We start from the raw sequence: 15,618 nt of genomic DNA, 5'->3' as shown, positions 1-15,618 counted from the left end.
AAACAGAAAGGAGATCAGTGGACTTTTTTTTTTTTTTTTTAAAAACATAGTAATCCCGTTCATAAGTTTCACATACTTTTTTTCCTCCTCATTTTCTAATTCAATCCTCATATTCAGCCATTGCTATATAAAGCCTGGCTCAACCATAAAGATCATGATATGAGGGTACAAAAATGTATTTGTATTAGAAAATAAGGGTAGCCAAAAAAAAAAAAGATGGTCAATAGCATATTCACTGCATTTTCTTGCTTTTTACCTGTGATTTTCGATTGCGTTGAATGCATCAGCTAATCCAGTGCTTCTTACAGCAACAATCATAATAATAACGATGCAAAAATTACCATTAGATATACTCTATTTATAATGAAACATCGTTTACACTAAGAAAACAAGTTTTCGTTTTCACCATATTCTATCAAAGGACAGGTGTCTTAAAGGCCCTGATTTATTCACCTCCAGCGCCCCCTTCTGGCCAGGATATGTCAACACTTTAAGAGTTTTGAAATTGTTTACTGATTCTTAGAGCAAAATCAGTCCTTTGTTCACGTTACTTTGTCTTCAACTGGACTAAAACAACATGGTGAAATAATCGTTGTTTTAAAAAAGGCGTTTGAAGCCCTGTCACTATTATCACACTTTATTAAGTAGGCAATGATTTCTAGTGCAACCAGCAGACCAGAAACGTGTAAAGAAAGACCGTGTGTGAAGGACTGGCCTGAAAAACACTGAAACTGGTCAACTTAAGATCTGTATGTTGTGTCTGTTTACAGAGAGAAAAGCCCGAGAACCGACAGACAGGAAAAAAAGTGAGTTGGATCTTAATCTTAAGACTCTTCCAGGTTATGACTAAAGCCAAGAGTTATGTTATTGCCTCTCCCACTCACTTATTTTTCAGTTTCTTTCAAGTGCGTCACTGGGTATTTCCGCACTGTTTTGAGTGGGTGGAGGCAAGTTGCACTGCAGAGAGAAGGCAGAGGTCTGCAACTAGATCAAGCTAGCCACAGCGCCGGACACGACGCAATTTTCCCTCTTCAAAATAAAAGTATGCAGTTTTTTTTATGAGCAATTGCTTGTCCCTTGCAAGTAGACGAAAGTCTTAAAATAAGTAACGCACAATTGCTGCTATACTAATGTGAAAAACCGTGAAAACCATGAAAACAAACTATTGTTAATTTTGGAGACTTGGTAAAGGCAGTGGCTGGCTTTACAAAAAATAAAAAATAAATCAAGTTGTTCTGTTCACACCTATTTCCGTTATCTTGAAAATTACCCAAAAATCTGCCATGTTTTGATTTTTTTAGTTCACTATAAATTCGATTAATTGATTTAACATTTGGGGATAAAGCTAGTAGCTGCCTAAGTAGTAAATAAAAGGCGTTATCAGCGAAAGGTTATCCAATTTCAGATGCTGCATTTGTAATAAACGTGGCACGAAAACAATGCCTACTGTGTGAGAAAAAGACATCGCAATGAAGAGAATAAAGCACGTATTGTGCAGTTGCTGCAACTTGGCGAGATGCGTGTTGCACAACAAAGTTGCAGCACATCGCTTCCCAAATAGATGTTCCTTACCGGAAAACCCGTGAGCATGAACGTAACTATGTCTGCGGCTTTACTAACTGTACACTCTCGTACACAGACGTAGGTGGAGCGAAGGAGGCGACAGAGCGGCTCTGTCAAGAACTTCGTGGAGTCTGTAGTGCCGTGTTTCCTGCTCTTTTTTGGCTTAAAATAAGATACAAATTATTGAGAAACAGCGGGGGATATCGAGGAGCGTGAGCTGGACTTGGACACAGCCATGGACCGTAAGTGGAGCTGCTTTTATTTACTCATCTCAGACACGGGAGGCGAAACTGTACAGGGAGTTGTTTTGCGCACAAGGGAAAGCCCCGCTATCATTGGGTTTTGCGCCAACAGGAGGAGTCTGTTCCCGGATAGTAAGCTAACGTACAGACAGAAGTTTGACTTAACTTTGGTTTATCGCTTACATGTGAGATAGCCGAGAGAAACTTGATGTTTAACTGAATGAATTTCTCAGCTTATGGACAACTCAACTGGCACGAGCGGAGCGAACCAAACAAGTCTCGCGCTGCCAAGAGGCCTGTGGGGTTTGTCCACTTGAGAGATTTCCTTCTAGCCACTGAAACTTCGTTCAGAACTCTCGCCATTTAATGTTTTTCTGTTTGTTAGTGGAAATATTCTTTGTGAATCACGCTCTCAAAAGCTTGTCAGTCACAGTGAATAGTGTATTTTAAATTCGGCCTGGTTAAAACCACCGTATAACGTTCTTTTCAATAAAAAAAAGTCGTATTTAATTGGGCGACGCGTTTAGCAACCGCCCACTCCGGCTTTAATTGACAAAAACGGTTCCGATAGGAAATTGTGGCAATAAGCTCTGTGTTCAGGAGAACACGTGTATGCAGATACTGTGAAGATTTCACAGCCGCTTCCGTTTCTATTTTATTCCATATATGCCTTTGCCTTTAGGCTAAACCATAAACAAACGAGATTTTATAATGGAGTTCTGTTGACTTCCTATGTTTAGAGTGCAGCCACACTTTATGCAAATGTTATAAACCTTAAAATAGATTATGTTTGTTGATAAGTGTCACTTATCTCTGTCTTGGTTGTCGATATTGGCACGACAAACAGCCAACATCTGACTGAGCATCATAAAAGTATGTCCCTTTGTTCGGTCAGTAAAATGAAAGTGATTCTAGCAACAGTATCGAAGGCCTCAGCTGTGATGCTCTTAATTCAGTCATTAATAAACTTTCGGTCATTGTGGGTATGTGCTTTCACTTTCACATCATCCAGACTCAGTAAGTAGAAAAGACTGTCTTTCACATAAGTGGTCGAAATGCAGTCATTACAGACTCATGTCATCCATTTTTTTTTAACAAACAACAACTTTTGTTTGTTTGTTTGTTTGTTATTTTTAGTCTTCACTTTGGGGCTTTACTCAGCCTCTTCATTCAGTATTATTCTGGCATTTTAGGTATGATCAGAACCTAAAAAGCAAGATTAATGTCTTTGAGCTAAGGCTAGAAAGCGAACATGTTACAGCATGGAAAGGACTCTACTCAAGCTTTTGAACTGAACCTTTCCTGCCTGCTGATGGGTGGAGCTTTGATCGACTCACGCAGTGTCATACCTTACTTACTGCCTGAAACTGGAGTGCACCCTGCACTAAAGGCTTCCAGCAACAAAGCTGGTAACCTGACACCAATATTAAAAGCCCTGCCTGTCATTGTTTGCCTTTTTCTGCACGTCGTCTCCTTCTCGGTAGCTTTGCAGGCAAGTGGTTTATGACAACCAGAGATTATATTTAGCTAGGAGGCCCTTGTATCTAGGCGTCCTTCGACCCCGTTGGATGCTGCACTCTCCTGTAGAATTCCACCCTGACCTCACCACAAATGACAAACTCTGACTAAACCACAAATATGCAACATATCTGTTTTCTGTTATTTTTGTCATCTCCACCACCACTGCGTGCTTCCTCGTGTAAGTCGTAGATGGAAAACCTGCAGTTTTTCCTCAATAAGTTGGTTAAATTCCTTCCTTGTTTCTGTTCACCACAGCTGGATATGGATGGAGCCTTACCCCGCTCAACCAGGGTAAGCGCACTTTCCTTTTTTAAAAAGAATTACTGATGTTCTCTGCAGCGATTTCATGAGTAAACATTTCTACCCTCGGGTGTAGTGACGATCGATGAGGCTGTCTGTGTTGACACACTGACACAAGTAAAGCAGTATTTCACAATGACACAATGCCTTTGCTTTCCTCAACAGCTCCCTACATAGAGATTATCGAGCAGCCAAAGCAAAGGGGGATGAGATTTAGGTACAAGTGTGAGGGACGGTCTGCTGGCAGCATTCCCGGAGAAAAAAGCAATGACACCACTAAGACGCACCCAGCAATCAAGGTGAGCTGGCACAACTTACTGATGCGTTTTAGCGACGATTCATTAAATATCATTTACATTACAGATAATATACACATTGGTGAAGATTTAGGTAAAACGGGTGCATGCAACCACAGCAACTGTTTCCGCAGTGACTCATGTACGTCAACTGTACATTTATGGTGGAGAAGGTCGGTGCTGAAAAAATGTTTTCTCCAGCTGAAACATCTGTTTTTCCTGTTGAACGTTAGGAACACAGACTGTGTATGCGTGATGGATGAAGCAAGAAAGAAATCCAATATTATTCAAAAATGCTATCCTTTTTCTAGGATAAGGAGAATCAGACGTTAGAAGTTTAGTTAAATCACAACAGAACGTACACGTGTGCATAAGAAGCAGCTGCTTGTAGGTGGTTGTTGGTAGAAATTCTCTGCTTCCCCTCATTTCATGTAAAAAAAACAAACAAACAAAAGATATATATATATATATATATATATATATATATATATATATATATATATATATATATATATATATATATATATATATATATATATATTTGTGTTGATCATTTCAATTGAAAATGTAATGTAATTTCTTATTTGCCAAGTGATTTGTCCCAACTGTTGAGGGGGGGGGGGGGGGGGGGTTGCAATTAAGATGTTCTCAGTTAAATAGGAAATAAGCGTAAAGGACAACAATTCATTCTTGGAGTTTATCTTTTTCTCTTTCTAAATCTGTGGGTAATTGAGTGAAAATATGTGGGGTTTTGTGTGTGTGTGTGTGTGTGTGTGTGTTTTTTTTTTTTTTCTTTCTCTCTCCCCTTTACCCCATATGTGTATTTGTACAGGTATATAATGACTTTAATATATTCCCTTTGGGTTTTTTTGTCTTTCTTTCTTTTTTGTTTGCTTGTTATGTTTTATGCTTTTCTTGATAATTAATAAAAACTGTTTAAGTAAAAAAAGAAAGAAAAGAAAACGTAATTTCCAGAAGAAAACATTTTTCCTACAATATCGGCAAAATTAATTCTGGACTATGAAAGAATGGAGTGATGTTATCAGCTAACGCTAACAAGCTTGGTTTGCAAGGTGCATCTGTTAGTACAAAGTCATAAACCCAAACTGAAGAATGGACCTGTCCGACCGGCACTAGGACAATATTAGGACAATATTAAAAATGTCCTAGAAGGCATCAGTACTGTAAACATAGTTGAGATGTCCAGTTCGTTAACTTGAATTAATGGGGTGAAGCATTGCAAACAACTTAGTCATAGACCCTAAAATGAACAGCACCACCAGTTGGTCATCAGACGAACGTTTGTGTATCAGAACCTGTAATTCTTCTCTGCAAGTTGCATGCAGTGAGTTTGTTTAAGCTGTAGACAATGCAGGTGCCCTTATGGCTGAACCTTCTATCAGTAAAACTCTGTTTTGTTATGGACAGGTGCACAACTACAGCGGCCCCCTGCGTGTTCGCATCTCATTGGTGACAAAGAACGCACCCTACAAGCCTCATCCTCATGAGCTGGTTGGAAAAGACTGCAAACACGGCTACTATGAGGCTGACCTGCAGGAGAGACGGATACACAGGTAGGACTGGTTTGTATGTAAAGATAAAATCAGACACTTCAGAGAAACCTAAAGGAAAAAAAGCAATACAGAGCGCTACGGTGTCTCGAGGAAAACTGCAGTTTCAGGCTAATGCAAAGTGGAGTTTTGCAGTGACTGACCTAGATTAGCCCTTGATCGGTTCTGGAAAATGACGTGTGTGCTGTCACCTTGCTTGGTGTCTAGATGAGCAAAAATTTAACAGAATACTTTTTTTAGTACAAAAGAGTTAACATTTCCTCTGTATTACAACCAGAACAAAATTTCCACAAGTTGGAAAAACCCCCAAATCATTCCCAATTTGGTTCTGAAGTGGAAATACTGACTGATAAGATATGTTGAAACCTACTGAACCCATATACCTGGCAAGACATGACAGTTTTTTCTGTCTTCATTGAAACAGTGACAAAGGTCAAACAAATCAGCTTGTACTGCAGACAGACGTGTGCACTGTGATTCAACATGAGCAATTGCACGTGCTTATGTTAGGCAATTGTTTTTCACACTGAACAGTTTATATCCTGATCATTGCTCTAGATCACCACACGAGTTATAAAAGGGAAACCGTTACACTGTTGTTTCTAATTACAGTCTCCCTGGAGTCGAAATTAATAAAACATCCTATTAAATAACCCAGAAAAGTACATAAAACATCTGTATGCTAGGAACAACTTTTTTTAATTGTTAAACTATATTTGACTGTGACTAACAACAACAACAACAACAACAACAACAACAACAACAACAACAACAACAACAACAATAACAATAATAATAATAATAATAATTAGGTTAGGTTATAATGCAGGTATAATGCAGGTACTGGACACAAGCAGTTCAAACACAGTCATTAGTACAGCCAGAATAAGGGAAGATATGGGGTAGAAGTCAAGAACAGCAAATACTTCAGGAAGTAGCAGTGCAATGTTTGTTAACCGAAAAAGTAAACTGGGTCAAAAGATCATTGCATGAACTGTGTTGCTAAATGTCTAAAAAGTTGTTTTGTGTTTTGTCCTTTCAGTTTTCAGAACCTGGGTATACAATGTGTGAAGAAGAAGGATGTAAATGAGGCCATCACTTGTAGACTGCAGACAAATAATAACCCATTTAACAGTAAGTGGCCATAGTTAGAGATGAGTCTCCACCACAGATATTAGTGATTGTTTATGTTAACTACCTTTGTCCTTAAAGGATATGATAACATCATTTTGGAGGATAATTGTAATCATATGCTTAATTTGGATTACTGACTTCTTCTCATGCAACAGCTATGCGTTAACTTCTGTATGGTCAACTCTTATCAACAACACTAAGCAAATTCTACTTCATGTTTGTTACTGAGACGATAGCGGGTGGTGGCTGTGTGCTGAAAAGTAGTATGACAGGATGCAGTGGTTTGCTTGAGTGTTTTATTGTGTGTTGCGTACCACGCCTTTTTCCTTCTCTTTCTTGGATACAGTTCCCGAGGCTAAGGTGTGGGAGGAAGAGTTTGACCTAAATTCAGTCCGGCTTTGCTTCCAGGCCTCCATCACTCTCTCTACAGGGGAGCTCTATCCTCTGGAGCCTGTGGTGTCACAGCCCATCTATGACAACAGTGAGTTGAACACAGCACACGTGAACAGAAATGCATATGCACCAAATTAGCTGATATATATATTTCTTATATGTTAATAATATAAGGTAAGAGGTGCTTATAGTAAGTACTGTACCATTGTAGAGAGACGAGTATCAGTCTGAGCTCTCTGTACCAGCACGTTCACACGTATAATCACGACTATAAAACTTCCAAATGTCCTGCAGCCTTCCATGCCCTCAGTGATTCTCTGTTCCTCTTTGCAAATTAATGTTTCCTCTCAGTTTGAAGGTATTTACAAGAAATAGACATCACCACAGACTCACTTGTGGATCAAATACATACATCTGTGTGTTTCTCCAAACGGCTGAAAAGTTTAATTTCACTTTCTACAAAAGTAGACAAATTAAGCCAAATAAAACGGAGACGTTAGCCACCCAGGTATCGAAGTGCCAGCCAGAGTGCGTTTAGCATGTGTGTGATATTTAAGTGTTGCACTACTATCGTGTTCATCGGCACATAAAGGCTTTTGTTCTGTCTTGCAGGGGCTCCAAACACAGCAGAGCTAAAGATCTGCAGAGTCAACCGCAACTCTGGAAGCTGCAAAGGAGGGGATGAAATCTTTCTGCTGTGTGACAAAGTGCAAAAAGGTACAGTGTTACTGTACAGATACCGAAAGAGCACCGCGGCACACAGCACAACTAAACCTACACTTTCAGACTGAATAATCCATAAATAGAACTCAGGACTGAGTAAGCAGATGTAAAACTTGCAATACACGTAGAGCGGAAACGGTGTAAGTCCTTTACACCCACAGAAGATTGTGTGAGAAGAGAAGAAGTTAGAAGCAAGTGGTCTCAAAATAGAAGAGTGACTCACTCACTTAATAAAGTATACTATATGAGGTGACTGGGTTTCCATTTTTTACAGCAGCTGTCATGGCTTAGTTTCCTTCTTCAAAACAGCAGATGTGCTAATTATGCATGTAATGGATATATTAAAAAAGCTTAAAAAAGGCAGACTACCTGGCATTACACACTAAACTGAGCCGTCCTATATCATAATGCAACTTACAAACACGTGTTAGAGAGACATACTGAGGCTTTCAGTGCTCATTTCCCCTTTAAGTTAAAGCAAGTCCACTTTTTTACTGGACACACGTGGTTAGCCAGCCTCAAGTAGAACAACACTGTGTCTTCTTAGAGTCAACCTCAGGATATCTTATTCAAATAAAATCTTCTGTATTTCTTAACCAATCGACTGGTCACACTGAAAAAATCTGTTCTTTCCAGATTAACTAAATCAGTTTTACCCTCATTCCCCTAAAATGTTTTTTAAAAAGGCTTTTTTTATCTGGAAGTTTTACTTCTACCACTGCCTTTCCGGTTGCCAAATTATCTGACAGATTCCACTTCAGAGAAACAACTAAGGAATAACACGATTGTGTTTGTCCAGAGCAGTGAGTTTACACAGTGATATCATTTTTGTTGTTGTTCAGATACAGAATAGGCTGCTGGCTGATGCCAGAGCCAACAAAGCTGCCACTTAATGAACATATGTAGGTCAAATATGCCAATACTGATATGTCTATACTCGAAGCCTCAGGCAATAAACACAGAAATTGTTTAAACATTATAATACAGGTCACCTGTACTAAAAATATTTACTAGTCTCTTTGACCATGTGTGTTACTCCTACGTCTTCTTTGGCATGCTGTGACTTAGATATTCTAAGTAAACATGTAGTGAACATTAAGCTTATAGATGTTAGACAGCGCAGTCAACAACACTGCCCACTGTACAGTCATTGAGAATATTCTTGAATGACTGCACACTGACTGCTAATTAATGTTGGCTAATGTCAGACATATGGAAAACTGAAATTTGTCTGGGCTAACTGTAGACAAGGAAAGATAAATAACGGCTGGGTGTTGAAAGTCATTTGATGAAGCACTTTTCTCATAATGAAAGTAACACCAGCAACTCTACCAGCTGTTGTTATGTTATTTATTTATTGACTTAATATTGTAATATAGCATGTAGTGCTATATCCCATGTTTTATGAATTCTTTGGAACCAGATCATTCTATTTGCTAGTCACTGCTTCCCATTAATAGACTTTAAAGCCACATTAATCAAGATATTGCACTATAATACACTACAGTTACACTTTAATAATTCATCAAACGACTGTCTTAAATGGGAAAGGTGTAACTTGCTAATTCAGTAAAAGGACTAGATGTTGTAGTCCCTGATAATGCATTGCGTTAAATGGCGAGAATCTTGAGGGATGGCTGTTATGAGGAAACTTTCGGTCTTTTACCCAAGCTAATCTGACATTTTTGGGGGGATTAGAGATCTGATCTAGGTTATCATATTAAGATTTGGGACACATTGTCAGTAGTGGACCTTGCATTCTTGTGTTTTGGCCATTTTCACTAGACACCTTCATCCAAGGAGGCCCTGCCAGGGTTGATCAGGTCCCGGAGTGTGTCACTGATTTATGTTAAATTGTTATTTCTCTTATTCTTTCTTCTGTTTAGTTTTCAACAGTTTATTTTCTCCTATCTATTCACTGCAACTGAGAAATAATACTTACCTCCTTAGCATTTATGGAGCCTCACTTCTTCAAAGGGATAGAAAAGGTGATAGAGAGAAGTAAGACAAAAGAGACAAGATAGGAGAGAGCAGAGAGGAGAGCCGGAAGGGGGCGCTCGATCTGGCTTCCCACACCTCCCCTCCGGATCGGGCTGTATGCTCTACCTTCCCACTAGAATACAGTCTCCAAAAATGATCAGAGGAATTATTTTATTGTGTGTTGGTTTTTCCTGTCTGCAAACTTTGAACTCACTGAGGTTGTTTTCAGCCGCAGCAGGTCTCAGCAGCAATGAGAGAAAAGTAGTGACAGGACTTGATTTAGGTGGACACAAAGATGACTCCAAAGGAGTGCTAATGTTAGTTGCTAGGAAACTGCTGTAGGTGATGATGGAAATTTTAAAAAAAAAGTTGACTGAAGCATCACGTATGCACTTCAGAAACCTCTGGGTTCAGACTGTGCCTTTGTTCCACATGTGGGATTTTATTGCATCTCACCGAAGCTGCTGTGTGTAACACAATGCAAAGCAGTCACCTAATCTGTTTTTGTACTGAGTTAAAGCTTTCTTCTTCTTCTCATTCTTTTCCAGTTTTCTAAGAACTTAATGAGAAGCCGTAACTGCTGCTGTTTACACATACTACCTTTGAAAATGGAATTCTATTTTCTCAAGTTTCTGTACAACAGTTTCTTTTAAAGTGATCACTTTATGCTCATTATAAAAGCCCTTTTTTTTTTCTTCCCTCACTTATCTGCTGCTGTTTGATCAAGGCACGCATATATGCTTTGTATTTTGGATGTGGGTGCTCCCCTGAGTATCATTTGATACATCTTAAACTGGATACAAATTGCATCATTGCGAAAAAAGATTGTGAGAAGGCTGAATTTTGTACTAGTTCATCTCTTGGTCCTGCTGTCTCTGGGAGCCTGTCACACAGCTACTTTCACAACGAGCGGAGCTGTCACATATCTGCTTTGAACATTAAACCCTTTTGGTTGAAGTTTAACAACTGAAGCTGGCTGCGAGCCTTCTAAGTTGTTGTTAAACTTGAGTGTTGCGTAGCAGCAAATGTGATGTAACACCCCCGGGGTCTTTTCTCTGTTAATCAAAAACATCAGAGCTGCTTTTGCACCGAAGCCGGCGAGTTAGTGCCCGATTATCTGATTATTCTTTTTGAGTTCATCACCAGCTGCAGTATGTTGTTACATTTGCCATTTTCTCTTTCCCTGCAGAGGACATCGAGGTGCGTTTCTTCCAAGACTCTTGGGAGGGGAAGGGCACTTTCTCCCAAGCTGATGTCCACAGGCAGGTGGCCATTGTGTTTCGCACTCCGCCCTACCGTGACACTAACCTCACTGAGCCTGTGAGAGTCAAGATGCAGCTCCGGCGGCCCTCTGACCGAGAAGTCAGTGAGCCAATGGACTTCCAGTACCTGCCATCAGATCCAGGTAAAATATATTATATGCAGAAAATGTGCTGAATATGTGCATCTTTGCTCAAATTTAACTTCTTTATCATTTCCACCCTGGCAGATGAATACAGGCTGAGTGAGAAGAGAAAGCGAACAGGAGATATGTTCCAGAACCTGAAGCTAGGGCCCTTGCTATCTAGTGGTAGGTTAATAAGATTTTTTTTCCGTCAGCTGAGCATAGTATAATTGGATAATGGTTACACTGTTGTTAAGCACGGTATTATAAAGACGTCTTCTGACATTTCAGTGACCACTCCACAAGATAGACAGCACCTAAACCCATCAAGGAGAAAGCTGACAGCCAAGCCTCCATTACTGAACCAACAAGCTGGTGAGTCTGTTGCAGATGTTCCTTCCTTATTTGAACTCATTTGAAGACATTTTACTTTACTTCCTGATATTTTTTACACCAACTAACAAATGGATTCATTCAAAAATTGTCATGCTTGGCAAATGTAATTTGATGCTAGTTAATGTCCGCTTATAATAAATAATACTCTAAATAATAAAACAGTAATTTAGATTGGTGTTAGTTTCAATCTCCTCGTCTTCCTGTCTTAAAGCAGTTGAAATATGTGAGAAGGATTTTCTGCAGTGAGTTCTCAAATCACTTGCTTGTGTTTGCAGCAGCTGTGGTGCCCACTGGTCCCACTGGGGCAAAATCACATCCCCAATACTCCTTCCAACCAGGCCAGCTATTTTCTGAGCAGACAAAGGTAGAAGCCTCCAACATGTCAGCAGCTCCTACCAACCAGTGGAAGATGACAGCCCTGGGCTCCCAACCAAAAGCAAACCCAGTGTCTAGCTTTTCAATGAACCCATCACCGGCCACCGTCTCCTCTACCATCACTTCCACTTCCAATCAGGACTACTCAACAGTCAACCTGTCAGATCTTCATGAATTCTTCCCCAACATTTCCTCGACTATCACCCAGCAGGAGCCCTCAGCTTCTCAAGTAAACTTGGCCTCTTCACAGACAAGCAACTCCTTCACCCTCCAGAGCACTCAGTTCCGGGGAGAACCACCACTTGTGGATGACGATATCCCAGATTTCCCTAGCTTCACTGAAGGCCAGGTCCCGGTCAACCTGGACAGCCTCAACATGGATGACTTGGAGGATCTTCTGAACCCCCCGCTTGTTGGTGTAAATCATCCTTCATGTCAGCCGACTGGCCCTTCGGGCTCCTCTACTGCTGCCCAGACTAGTGCAGCATCTCAGAACACTTCTGACCCTGCCAGCAACCCAGGAAGCACTTGGATGAATTACCCCAACAGCATTGTGCATCTGCTCCAGAACGAAATCATGACAGACAGCAGACCCAATAACAACCAAATGCTCGAAGACTTCGATGAGTTGATGTCTGCTGATGAGGACCGTCTTATTTCCATTTTTAACAGTGGAAGCCAAGCTGGGTTTGTGTCAGGACACCCGACTTAAAGTTTCTTTCATTTTCCCAAAGACCAATTGTATCTTCCCCTGTGGCCATCAGGACTAAAACTTCTTTATTATTGTAAGGCAAAAAAGGAAGTAGGCAGAGGAGACCGAATGTAGCAGCACTGCTCACTGTGGACACACTTCTTAAAATACCAGCAATGACTTTATGGTATTCAGTCTGACGCCTTGCCCAGTCATATAGTTTGTCTGATAAATTGCAAAACCCATAATGTAGGTGATCAGATTTCATGCCCTGTGAAACCATGTCCAGCATCTGTGACTAAACGTTTAGGTCACTGTCAACATATTGATGCTGGAGACAGATTCTCCAGCGAATGTTTTAAGAAGACAGACAGCATGGGTACTTTGATAAAGGTATCCGGTGTGGTGATTATTTTTGGAACATGTTAAGCATGTTTTTGTACTGTCATTTGAACAATTTTGGTAGCTGTGGCCACAAAAATGTGCAGCTTTTGTCTCTTTTTTTGTCTTTATACAAAAGGGTTCATATATATGTAATCAGATCTAGAGGTAAGTCTACACAGATTATGTCCATTTTTAAAAAAATAATCTCTTTGGATTGCACCATTGTTTTCTGAAGGTTAACACAAACTATCTGAATGTTTTGGAAACAAAATGAAGGTGTACATTTATCAAACAAGCAACATTACTATATATGTGCTTATACTAGAGATTGTGCTTTTTATGTGGTATTAGTTTCCACTGCTCTGTAATCAGTTTTTCTACACTTATTTTATCAGTAATGGTTGCATTTTAACTCAGCTGTTTCAGACTTGCTATACTCTGCAGTAAGGTGCTTTACTGAAATGTAATTATGTTTTTACGTGTATTATGAAAGTGGATCGTAGTATAATTGTGCTTTTTTTTTTGGAATGAGACTTTGTCAACATACAAAACACTGTTTTGGCAATAAATACCACAACATATAAAGACGATTTTCAAAAGAGTATTTTACTTTGCAACTCTGTAACTGTTATACAGTACAAAGGGGGGAAAAAAAAGCCAAACGCAAGAGACAAATGTAAAATGGCAACAAGGAGTGCTTCAGTGGATCTTCTGAAAATGTGCATACAAATCAAGGATGTTAGTGTTCTTCCCGTCACTCGAGCCTGTTAGAATCTTGTTAGTACTACTATTCTTGTATACAATATTTTCAATACAAAATAAAGAATCTGAAAGTGTTTCAGGTCATTCAGAAAATTTTACAACACAAAAAGAAGAGACAAATTTAGTGTTTTGGATTTTTTTTTTTTCTTTTTTCCAAAAAGAAAAAGAAAAGGATGAAGTTGTGATCGGAGTTCAACCAATGATGTTCTAAATAGTTGCAGTCAGAGGACTGTACTGTCCAACCCATCTCCTGGGATCATCACGCACCTCTTCACATACTGTTACAGCAAAACTCCTCTCTTGGTCTGAGTGGCTTATGTTACCTCAAGATTGGTAACTTTGTTGATGATGTGGGAACGCCTGGGCACACACTCCAGGTCGAACTTGCTCTCGTATATGGTGGGGCAAACATTCCAGCGGTTGTTCCGATAGATTCCCAGGTATGTATACACATCTGGCTTGTAGGAGAGAGGGCATTTGACCCCTGTGGCACGAATGACCGAATCCAGCCTCATGACCTCATTCTCATCAGTGAAGTTCTGGTTATAGGCACAAATGACCTGCTTGCCCTCTGCCTTGCGGTCAAATGGGCTGACTTTAACGAGTGAGATCTTGCCATCTAGGGCTGCTCTTGCCACACATTCCCAAGCGTGGTCCAACTTGAAACCAGTGTCCAAGTGCATAAGCCACTTGCCTGAGAGTACCCTATGGTTCAGGGCCAGCTCCCTCACTGTCTGGAAGGTGACGGGCCGGGAACTCGCCAAAAGTTTCTCCCAACTCTCCTGGAGTCCTGTGACATCCGCACCACTGGGGCAGTGGTTTGGGCCCACCACAGCAATCCACCCCACAGGGCTGACGCCACCCTCCTCGTCTCCAAATCTGGACACTTGGGAGGGCCTGTTACTCTCCAACCAGCCATCAAACTCGGATCTGGGAGTTCTTCTAGAGTCAAAAACAATCCAGGGGTCCATGTCTGCAGCCATGGCTTCAGCAGCATAGGTCTCTGCAGCAAAGGGGGTCCTCATCTCGCCATCAACAGGGCCCTCTTCTTCCTCCATAATGGTATAGCAGTTACACGAGTAAACAAGTTCTGAAGCCTGCCTGTTGAGTTGAAGAATGGAGTTATTATTTGTATAAAAGCCACTGGTTTAGCCTCTGTGTTAGCTTACAACCCTTTTGCTGTTATTTATTAGCTTACAACCCTGCCAAACTTCGACAGAAGTGGACAGCTGAATTGCTTATGAATGCTACTAGCTAGCCTGCTACAACAGCGAAAGTTAGCGTATCTCTACCACTGATTCAGTTTCACACTAAAGCTGCTATCGACCCCAGTATACCGCCTACAGCTGACATGTCAAAGAACACGCAGAACAGCTTTCTGACTGCTAGCATTGTTGTAGCTAGCCGACAAGCTAGTCGTCTTTATAAATGTACACACTCGTCCTGGCTAGCCATTTCTAGCCAGCTGTTGAATACAACTGACGCTTTAACATTCACAGTTTCCCCATTCAAAACGTAAATAGTCGCACGTCGATGTTAAACTTTGAACATAAAGGCTTACTCTAGCCGTAGATGTCGAAGTTTGTTGTTCAGTGTTGATCTTCCGCATAAGCGCAGCAGCTCTTCTGTATCTAAGAGCCAAAATCCATTCAGGTGGCTGGGAGTTTAACTAATAATTATTTATACATCAATTAAATTACGTACCTCGTCCACAAATTCGACCGTATGTACAACGTGATATAAATATATATTTTTACGTTTTGCTATAACATAATTTTAAACATAAGTTATGCTGTACTAGATTCAGCGACTTTTAAAAAACTTGCATGTTCCTCGGTATGTGTACAAGTCAAATATGTAAGTTTCCCACATTTGTATTTTGTTAAGCTTTAAAAATAAACAG

General features: G+C 40.3%; 2 protein-coding genes and 1 long non-coding RNA gene across 6 annotated transcripts in view; 2 read left to right on the top strand and 1 right to left on the bottom strand.

Moving 5' to 3' along the window:
• LOC146523309 (uncharacterized) overlaps positions 1–15,618 on the top strand; it is a 431,764-nt gene that overhangs the window by 51,316 nt on the left and 364,830 nt on the right. The window lies entirely within an intron of this gene.
• On the top strand, positions 1,631–13,864 carry rela (RELA proto-oncogene, NF-kB subunit a). Of its 3 annotated transcripts, none has more exons than XM_085143726.1 (11): positions 1,631–1,805; positions 3,582–3,617; positions 3,792–3,925; positions 5,351–5,496; positions 6,536–6,627; positions 6,974–7,108; positions 7,633–7,737; positions 10,913–11,128; positions 11,213–11,293; positions 11,399–11,482; positions 11,782–13,864. In XM_085143726.1, the coding sequence occupies exons 1-11, from the start codon at positions 1,799–1,801 to the stop codon at positions 12,588–12,590; spliced, it is 1,845 nt and encodes a 614-aa protein (XP_084999852.1). In that variant the 5' UTR covers positions 1,631–1,798; the 3' UTR covers positions 12,591–13,864. The 3 variants fall into 3 exon arrangements, with proteins under 3 accessions (XP_084999852.1, XP_084999842.1, XP_084999862.1); XM_085143716.1 differs by having other exon boundaries at positions 1,632–1,805; positions 11,779–13,864; XM_085143736.1 differs by lacking the exon at positions 1,631–1,805 and adding an exon at positions 1,812–2,185 and having other exon boundaries at positions 11,779–13,864.
• On the bottom strand, positions 13,388–15,371 carry c3h11orf68 (chromosome 3 C11orf68 homolog). 2 transcript variants are annotated; one of them, XM_085143773.1, is made up of 2 exons: positions 15,277–15,371; positions 13,388–14,812 (listed from the first exon to the last, which is right to left on the bottom strand). In XM_085143773.1, the coding sequence occupies exons 1-2, from the start codon at positions 15,322–15,324 to the stop codon at positions 14,030–14,032; spliced, it is 831 nt and encodes a 276-aa protein (XP_084999899.1). In that variant the 5' UTR covers positions 15,325–15,371; the 3' UTR covers positions 13,388–14,029. The 2 variants fall into 2 exon arrangements, with proteins under 2 accessions (XP_084999899.1, XP_084999908.1); XM_085143782.1 differs by having other exon boundaries at positions 13,388–14,816; positions 15,277–15,346.

Source organism: Neolamprologus multifasciatus, chromosome 3, assembly GCF_963576455.1.
Source record: "Neolamprologus multifasciatus chromosome 3, fNeoMul1.2, whole genome shotgun sequence".
NCBI classification, from domain to species: domain Eukaryota; kingdom Metazoa; phylum Chordata; class Actinopteri; order Cichliformes; family Cichlidae; genus Neolamprologus; species Neolamprologus multifasciatus.
This window is presented reverse-complemented; position numbering and strand designations above follow the sequence as displayed.

Excerpts from the sequence above, each read along its gene's own strand:
- rela (XM_085143716.1), top strand. Across the intron at positions 3,618-3,791 it reads CCTTACCCCGCTCAACCAGG|CTCCCTACATAGAGATTATC; the intron begins GTAAGCGCACTT and ends TTTCCTCAACAG. Across the intron at positions 3,926-5,350 it reads AGACGCACCCAGCAATCAAG|GTGCACAACTACAGCGGCCC; the intron begins GTGAGCTGGCAC and ends TGTTATGGACAG.
- c3h11orf68 (XM_085143773.1), bottom strand. The coding sequence starts at position 15,324 with ATGCGGAAGATCAACACTGAACAACAAACTTCGACATCTACGGCTAGA. Across the intron at positions 14,813-15,276 it reads CTTCGACATCTACGGCTAGA|GCTTCAGAACTTGTTTACTC; the intron begins GTAAGCCTTTAT and ends CTCAACAGGCAG.